The sequence below is a fragment of the Monopterus albus genome, unplaced genomic scaffold (genome assembly GCF_001952655.1).
Source record: "Monopterus albus unplaced genomic scaffold, M_albus_1.0 scaffold4.1, whole genome shotgun sequence".
NCBI lineage: Eukaryota > Metazoa > Chordata > Actinopteri > Synbranchiformes > Synbranchidae > Monopterus > Monopterus albus.
The window spans coordinates 572394-581905 of record NW_018127884.1 but is presented as its reverse complement, the minus strand read 5'-3'; the positions used below and the strand labels follow the sequence as shown (position 1 = coordinate 581905).

General features: G+C 41.5%; 1 protein-coding gene across 2 annotated transcripts; it reads left to right on the top strand.

The window, feature by feature from the left end:
• The first annotated feature begins 832 nt into the window (after positions 1-832).
• On the top strand, positions 833-8785 carry marchf7 (membrane-associated ring finger (C3HC4) 7). 2 transcript variants are annotated; one of them, XM_020607743.1, is made up of 11 exons: positions 833-1075; positions 2867-3066; positions 4497-4640; positions 4756-4903; positions 4995-5180; positions 5292-6441; positions 6890-7059; positions 7165-7268; positions 7754-7858; positions 8101-8149; positions 8320-8785. In XM_020607743.1, exons 2-11 carry the CDS (start codon positions 2884-2886, stop codon positions 8436-8438), a joined length of 2358 nt encoding a protein of 785 aa, XP_020463399.1. In that variant the 5' UTR covers positions 833-1075; positions 2867-2883; the 3' UTR covers positions 8439-8785. The 2 variants fall into 2 exon arrangements, with proteins under 2 accessions (XP_020463399.1, XP_020463394.1); XM_020607738.1 differs by having other exon boundaries at positions 4494-4640.
• Positions 8786-9512: the final 727 nt, after the last annotated feature.

Sequence of the window (9512 nt, the reverse complement as noted above, 5' to 3'; positions counted from 1 at the left end):
ATTCATAATCTGCCCAATACCATCCCTGTGGTGGAGTGTGGTGGTGGTGGCATCATGCTGTGGGGGTGTTTTGCAGGTGTTGGAAAAAGTAGACTGGTCAGAGTTGAGGGAAAGATGACCAGAGCAGAAATATCCATAATGAAAACCTGCTCCAGAGTGCTCAGGACCTCAGAATGGACTGAAGACTCACCTTCCAACAGGACAACAATCCCAAGTACACAGCCAAGACAACGCTGGAGTAGCTTAGGGACAACTCTGTGAATGTCCTCAAGTGGTGCAGTCTGACTTGAAGCCAATTGAATATATCTGGAGAGACCTGAAAATGATGATGGTCCCCATCCAAACAGTGCTTGAGAGGATCTGTAGAGAAAAATGGAAGAAAATGCCCTTGGGCATGAAAAACTTGTCATGACATTTCATTTCCAAGAAGACTCAAGGGTCGTTGCCAAAGGTTCTTCAAATAAATAGTGAGTAAAGGGTCTGAATACATACATAAGTGTGATTACAGTTTTTACATTTTTTGTTAACTTTGCTAAACTTATTTAAAATGTATGGGGTACTAATGGGGGGTGGGGCTTAATTTGAATGACTCTAGTATATGACGGCAAAATAACAATGAAAAAAAAGTAAATAGATCTGAATACTTTCTGAAGTGACTGTAGACCCAGGTGTAGTCAGGTTATTCCAGAGAACCGTACTAGAGCAGTACAGCAGTACTGAGCTGGCACAGTTCATTTACAAACATGAAACTATTACTATTGGTCTTTTTTATCTGGGCCACGTGGAGGAGCTGTTTGACTTTGCCTGGAATTTTTGTGGTGACAAATTAAGCATAAATATGTATCTATATTCTTCTCGGGGTGTATTTATTTAGTTGGCTCAAATCTTTTCTGAGGAAACGCGGATGAATTATGTGCAGCACGGGGACAATGTATCACCTGAAAGTAATCTTGTAAACCACTCCCACCGGGTCACTGTAGCTAAATAAACTTGGCCTCCGGTGTCAACAGTAGTCAACGAAGACGCAGGCGCTATCGCTCCTGTTGTGCTAAAACAAGGAAGAGTGCAATCAAAGGTGAGGATGTTGACAGTGCATTGCTTTATGGATTTAGTTATGTTAATTTGATCTTCGGGTAGTGACACTGTCTAAAACAAACATCTGCCAGCGTGTAACATTAGCCAGCTAGCTTGCAGCTAACTGGGTTGATCGCTCTGGTGAATCGTCGGTAAACAACAGCAGAGCTATTCTGTTACCATATCTGAACGGGCCACAAGCCGGTTAGGCAGTTAATGACAACTAGGTTTCTAATGTTAAACACGTAAAACGGCGTTTTATTAAATTGGCCAACATAAGTTGTTATAGCTGAATGTAACGCTAACCGCAGGTTAACGTTAAGTAGTGGCATATGAAAGGTAACACGAGCGTTAAGCTAAGTTAAGCTAAGTTGCAGAGAATCAGGAAACGATAATGGGAATAAATGCTAAGTTTAAGGTAATGCAAATTGCAGTATTAATTGTTACTCTAAATCTCCACGGTACTGTTACCATGTGTTGGTGATTTGGTGGCAAGAACACGGTTAATAAATTATAGATGAGCAAAAAAAAAAAAAAAAAAAAATCTAAAGGCATCAAGTAACGTTAGCAAACGAAGCAGTCGAGGTAAAGTGTTGGCTCACGTCGACAACACAAGACCAAATGTTTAACGTCAATGGCGAAATTCAACTTCTCGGTATATGACAAACAATTCATCAGCATTGCAAAATGACCGTAAGGTTTAATCGGTGCCTCTTAGCAATATTCAGTAATAGCAGAAAGTCCAAACTTAACCTTTACTGCGGGGTTTTTGTCAGGCTGCATTTGTTTTAGGCAGATGTACCTGTGACCGGAAACATGCAGCTTGTTTGCATAGAACCTAACCCACACACACAACAGTTTTTAGTGTATTTGTTATACTTCGTTCTCCTGTGAAGACTTTACTTCATACAGCTGTTTGCTGTGTAATAGAAATTGATTTCCCAAGTGTCTTGCTCTGTTGTGTTTTTTAAAGAGTTTACTGTACATTTTAGCCAGAGCTCAATAGGTAATGTCCCTGGCTATATCTGTTACTACCAGGAAGTAACTCAAACTGTCATAAACGTCCAGGTTTACTGGAACATTTGGCTCTGATACCTTAATTTAAACTTCACTTAAAGAAAAATGTGAGAATCTACACCTTTGATTTAGTAATGTGGCTTAATAATAAATGATCTTGGTATTTTGCAACTTGTTTACTTGGACACCCAGCACACTATGCTGCGGTTTGCTCCTTGGTAGTGTCATGTTCACAGTGCCAAAGATAGCCACTGTGACTTTAAACCAAATCCAGGAAGCTGTATGGTGGCAAGTTTGTGTTTACAGCCCATGTCACGTGTGGTCATCCATAAAGGAGACTTGCCTGAATGCTACCCTACCAAGCCTTGCAAATGTAGGCCCTTTTGAAAAGTCTGTGCTGCAAGGGATAGCTTTCATGTATGGTTTTGTCACTGGGTGTGGAATAACAATGCATATACAGTATAATATGGGGCGACAGTGGGGTGGTGGGTAGAGCAGTCATCTCCCAAGGTTGAAGGTTCGAATCTCGGTGCCTGCAGTCCACATGTCGAAGTGTCCTTGGGCAGCGCGTATGCACACAGCGGCCCGGGGCCCTCGGCTCCAAACAAAATTTTGTTGTACATGTCACAATGTTACAATGACAATAAAATAAAGCTTCTTCTTCTAATATATTTAAGTTCCTGATAGCTCAGCTTAACTGTGTGGTTATATTAGACTACAGTTTAAGATAATGTTACAGTTTATTGTACAGTAACACTGCTGCATTTCTCACAAGGTTTAAGGCAATCCGCGATGGACTCCAGGTCTCGCAGACTTCCTTTTTGTCTGTCTGGCTCAAGGTCGTCCTACACACCCAGTCAAGCAGTCTTGTCCTCATCACGGAGCCCCAGTATGAGGCACAGTAGAGAGAGGGTGTTAAATAATGACCGCTTCCCGAGGGCATCATCCACTTACAAGGCAGACCTGGACCAACAGGTAGGCTGACAGCACAGCCTTCAGCCGTTATAAGCATACGTAGTATATGCCACCACACAGCTTATTAGGTACATCTAGCTGGAAGTAATGCAGTCTAATAAAACAGTCCTGCAGTAAATCCTTCCTTAATGAAGGTGATGATCATCAGTTTTTATTGGCAGCTTTTAGAGAGGTGATTCAACTGGTTGGTCATTTTGGAAGATGTAGCCAGTGTTGAACTGTATTGTATTACACTGATGGTACTATTATTTTGTCCACTGCAGTTATGCTGATGCGGTTAAACTAATCAGGAACACCTCTCTGTTTAGTACAGTACAGGTTAAGTTGAATAAACATTCAAGAACAACACCTGCTCTTATTGGGTGCAGGTCCATGGCAACCTTTTGTATCTCTGCTTCTGTTCCACTTGGAGATTGTCATCTGCCTTTTTAGTGTATTCCAGAGAGGGAATTGAAGCCTTTTTCTTACAGGTTCCCTGAGGACTCGGTTACAGTAGCTAACTGTGTTTATCAGTGGTGCAACAGCAGACACTTAGGTCTTTTTATAGGGCAGCCTAGATTCCTTGGCACACGTGTGTGTTTCAGTCTCACTGCTCATCCCAAAAGATTGGGTTACTGTTGGCCTGGTTGCGTCTACTCTTTCTAGAAGAGTCCATCTGAAGTACAAACACCATTAACCTGCAATAAGTTTGTTTATTATGTGTGTGCTGAGACCCTTAAATAGTGTGTTTAGAGGCAAAACTGTAGTAGTTTTTCTTCAACAGTGTCTCATGAACAGTTGCACAGAAAAGTGTCAGAGGAAGTTAACGCCTTTCTCCTGTACACGGTTAGATTAACATTCAGTGTTGCAAAATGCACCAAACTGCTGAACTCGTGTCCTTCCTCAAAACATTTCTGAAACAGCCTTTTGAATACTTTAAAACCTGATATTCATGTTGACATAAGGTTTAGGGTCACAACTAACAATTATTTTCATTGCTGATTAAAGTGATGAAAAATGTCAGGTACAGTTACAGTTTTCCAAGGTGATGTGCTCAAAGGTTTGTCTGACAAACAGTCCAAAATTCAAAGATATTCAGTTTTATCACATGACAAAAAGCATCCAATCCAAGGGTGTGGTATGCTGTACAGATTAAAAATCATTTGAGGCAAATTTATGATGTGATATTAAACAGTATAAATAAAATTTTACTTGAAGTTGGAAAGATATTTAAGTTTTTCTTTAAAATGATCAGTTAGGCCAGTCAACGGTGCAGCTCGAATCAGCTTCCAGTGTTCTTCTCTGCCTTTTGCTGTCTTGCTAATTTTATTTTTAAATTGAGCAATTTTCTTGAACCCTTTCTGTTTTGCTGCTTAAACTTGGTTACAGTTTTGGCCAGGCCTGGGTACTAGCTAACGCTACGTGTTTTGCCTTCTCTCTTTTTGAAGCAGGCTCATCTTGTTAGCTCATCCAGAGACTACAGCAGCTCTGACCGTCACGCTGCCACTTGGAAGTTGCCCACTTCTCTGACGTCCTCAAACAGATTTAATGATCACCCGTCAGCTGAATCCTCTTTAAGCAGCAGGAGCAAACTGGTATTGAAGTTCTTTTGTTATTTATAACTGCAAAATACAGCCTAGTCAAATGTATTAGTTGATAATTTGTGTCATTGAAATACAACCCCCCCCCAATCTGCCTTTGTTTTCCCAGATTGGTTCTGAAGGGAGACTGGGGTTGCATTCAGTTCTGTTGAATGCCAATGATGATGGCGATTCTAAAAGGGTCAAACTGTCATACAGCAACAGAGGACTGTACTCCAGCACCTCAGTTACAAGATCCAGTAATGGGCTCAGCAGAGGTACACGGAACTATTCCCATCTATATTTATCTGATTTGGAAAATGAACTGGGTAAACCTCACAGCAGCTTGTTTTGTTTGCCTCTTCACAGGTACTAGTGACAAAGAAAGTGACACACGTGATTCATCATGGAGCTCATGCCGTTTACTCTCTCGGTCATCGGCTTCATCCTCAAAACCTCTGTTGTTCAGGAAAGAGCAGGAGACAAAGAATGAGCCCAGTCTCCCAGGTTTAGGAGAAAGAAGAGTTAGGAGTCAACCACTGGCTTCCTCATTGTGTAGGCATATTTTGTGTTGTAAACACGTGCACAGAGTACTGTGTAAATACTGTATTTTGCTACACATATGTTGGTCTTACACATACTGCTCTTCCATCCCCCTCATTTCAGATCAGGCAGACAGGGTGGCCTCCACGTATGCACAGGGAGCTCGGCCTAAAGAAACTACCTACACTTCCTCCTCTGCTAGAGAAAGCTCTCGAAATCGCCACGTCTCATCTTCTACCTCCCACCGATCTCCTCTGGTGCACGATTTTGGCAATAGAACCACAGCCTGTTTCTCAAATGGCTCATCCACTCGCCACTCATCTCAGGAACAAACAGGACATCTGGAATCCTCCTCAGATAGCGCCTCATCTTACTCTTCCCGTACCCCTTGGTATACTGCTCACCTGGCCAGACCAGAGGCTACACACCCAAGACCAGACCCTGAAGTTAGAGAGTCACAGCATCGTCAAAACTCACGACGCCTTTTGTCCCATTTCCTGTCACGGTGCTCCAGCCAGGACTCTTCTAGTGGATCCTCCAGTGTTCGCTCCCTTGACGATGAGAGTCCATCTACTAGCAGCGAGTCTGTGGACAGTGACGAGGGAGCCAGGATGCCATATGTGGACCCTGATGTTGGAAGGTCAGAGACAACCTTGGGTAGCCTGAGAAATCTTAGAGCAGGCCACACCCCTAGCCAGGATGTCAGCAGCCATGGCTATCATAGTGGTGGTCTGACTCGTACAAGAATGCCATTGTGGAGAGAGGCTGGCACCAGCAGGAGAAATAACACCAGCAGCGGAGGTGGCAGCAGTGCCTCCTGGCTTTCTCCCTCCCTCCGTGGCCTCTACCCTCCCGTCCTCTCTCGCCTCCGAAGACATGCTAGGGACACGAGTGCACACTCAGCTACAGGCTCACAAGAAGATTACAGCCATCCACAGCATTTCCTGAGAAGGTGGGATGATCCGGAGTACAAAGTATCACAGGAGGAGGAGGAGGAGGAGGAAGATGATGATGAGGATGAGGAAGAAGAAGAGGAAGGAGCAGTTGGTCTAGAGGCCCTTGGAGCAGGTCGTCCACATCAACTTGAGAACGAAACCTTACCTGAGCTCGAGGATGCGTCCATCCAATTTTCACCACGTCACAGAGTTGCAGTATATGAGAACACTTCGGTTCCTGTGGGTCTGTTGAGCGGTGTTGGGAGCCAGTTGGAGGACCAGAAAGATAAGCCCACTTTCAGTAGGGATGAAGAGAAGCTGCGCAAGATCAAGGAGAGGTAGTGGGTTTTGATTCCCACAGAATATGCACTTATTACTTTTGTTTCTTGTTTTTTTTGTGTTATGTATAAAGAAAACTGCATATTTTTCAGATAAGTTGGGTAATTGGCATCACACTAGGAGTAGGACAATAAAATATAAAAACTGATGTACAGTAATACTGTTGGTTCATAAGTATTTACCATGGCATGTTAAGCTAGCTCAGTTAGTTACAAACTGTTCACACTGTAGAACAGGTGTTAATTTGTCCAGCATTTTACATTCAATAAATCAAAAAAGGAAATTGTAGGGCCTGATGCATTCTATTTTAGATATTTGATGTGATGTTATTCTGCCATGTAAAGTACTTTGGTCAACTGGATGTTTTTAAAGTGTTATCTAAATAGATTTGATTTGAAATTGGGATTTATCAGCTGGAGAGCTAAACATCCTCTTTTCCTGCTCTAGACTGCTTTTGGAGGACTCTGACGAGGAAGAAGGCGACCTGTGCCGAATCTGCCAAATGAGGGAGGAATCGGCGTCCAACCCCCTGATTCAGCCTTGCCGCTGTGCAGGCAGTCTGCAGTATGTCCACCAGGAATGCATCAAGAGGTGGCTCCGTTCCAAAATCGGCTCAGGTAAATAGAGACCCCTGATGTGGCTGTGACTTTCACCAACATCATGGATCCATCAAAGTGTGTTTCGTATGTGTTTTGTTTTGTTTTTTTTTCTTGTTCTTTCAGGCACAAACCTTGAGGCTATCACAACATGTGAGCTCTGCAAGGAGAAGCTACGCCTGAACATAGACAACTTTGACATTCAGGAGTTGTACAGGATGCATGTGCAAGTGAGTCATGTCATTGTCTTGAGTAAGGGAAGACAGTCTCAGAATGTGCAGAACGTGTTTAAAGCAAAAATGAAGGGCCTCAGTTTTCTTAGGCTGACTAACTCGTTATGGTGGATTTAAGTTAAATAACTAACTGAACTATAAACGGAAACCATATTGGAGAAGCAATGTGATTGGATGGAGCATTGCAGTATTTTATCAGTACTCCTAACTGGTCCATTACATTAATGTTTGTTTTTTTAAATATACTGAACAGAAAGGGTCTTAATCGTAATGTTGACTATTCCAGAATTTCCCCTTGGGGATTAATAAAGTCATCTGTCTACTCTCCACACTGACCCTGACCATGAGACTATATATTAAAACAAACAAAAAAAGAAGGGGGGGGGGGGGTAAAACTTGGTAAAACCCTGAACCTATCATTTTAATAAGATGAGCATTTGTGTGTATTCTAAATGCAAAATATTTTTTTTGTTTTTAAACAGTCGGAATATGACGAGTTCATCAGCAGTGGCCTCTATCTCGTAGTGTTGCTACATTTCTGTGAGCAGAGGTTCTCCGATGTTTTGGGAGCTGTCGATGGAGCCGGGGTGAGAACACTTAGATTTACTCAGTGCTAATTCAGCACAGTGATTAAAATGGTCTTTCCCAAAATTATTGTATTGTTAAGTTACATTACTGGGGTTCCTGCTTTTTTCTAGTCTTGCCAGTATATCCTTGAACCAGATGTTTCATTGAAATTTTTTTTTTTTTTTTTTTAATAATTTGAAAAATGTATAATGTTGAATTGTGGTAGTTTTGAAGAGAGACAATTCTTCCCTTTCTCACCTAGTTATTCAACCTGGTGAGAATTCTTCATGACCACATGGACAATCTGGAAAGTATGTGGCTTCTCTATATGTTGAAAGGCAGTCCTAATTCGTGCACGTGAACTTTGATCTGTAAATGCCATGTTTACCTGCTGGCTTTCTGTGAATTGGAGTATACTATAGATCAGTCACTTGTCTTCATTATATCGGTATAGCTTCTGACTTGTGTCTCTGGATTGCAGATCCCCATGGAGAAAGTGATGAGGAGGTTCAAGACAACAGACCTTCTATTGAGTTTTCTGACCTGGACGACGATCTTGAAGAAGAGTACGAATTGTGTGAAAGTGGAACGAGGGACTGAAGTTATGGGGCTACTCTATGCCATGTAGCAGCTCATCCAGTTTTCACATATGCTTTGAAATGTAACAGCAGTGAGAAACGCCAAGCACAGAGAACATCTCGCCTTTGCTGCTGGTGGCTTTTGCAGATATGCAAACTTGAAATGAGCAAGTGCATACAATATTTAGTTTAACAGCACTGTATTTGTTTCTATGAGTGCACTTTATTTACTTATGTTTTAATAAAAATGCAAGTCTCTAACCGTTATACCACAAGTGCTTTGAAATAAGGCACCGTGAGAAGTGAGTTCAACTTAAGTTGTGATGGTAAGTGAATGTTTCCAGAAGAGAATATAAAAAGTGATTTCTTTGTTGTCTTTTCCTTGTTTCACAGTGAGAGTTAAAAATTGTGCTGCTGGCTAATTATTAATGTTTTAAATGTGTTGTATGTACAAATCTAGTTTCATGCTTTTAGTTTTGGGAATAAAGACTGACTCCAAGCTACCGTTTGTCTACTTTACCATTTTGTATTGCTCTATTAATGTTGCATGTACAGTATAGAGTTGTTTGCGGTGGGGGGGTGGGGGTTCAGACTTGTGACTTGCCATCATGTCTGCTTTGTTCAGCAATTTGGATAAAATACAGCATCTATAAAAAGTGTCCAACCCCTTGGATGTTTTATCCTTTTATTGATTTTATAAACAATCATGGACAAATAGTTTTTTTTTTTTTGACAAAAATAAAAAAACGGTTCAAGCTAGGCTTTTTTTTTTTTTTTGTCAAAAAATCCAAATGTTGAGCATGATTTTATAAAATTAAAGGGGTAAAACAATTTTTCCAGCCACTTATAGTGCAACAACAGATCAAGCGACTTCATTTGAGACAGGTGCAAGTATAATGGGATCAATAAAGTACCTACTCTAATGGCTGAGCCCATGGAGTAGTGATGGGCCAATCCATATTTTTTCAGTTCCATTCTGATACAAGGGCTCTTTTTTTTCCAATAAAACAATCAACACCAACAAAATATTAAATGAATAATGATGTGTAAGTGCAACCACTAGAAAATGATACTGATGAGGGCAGTGGGGCTGAAC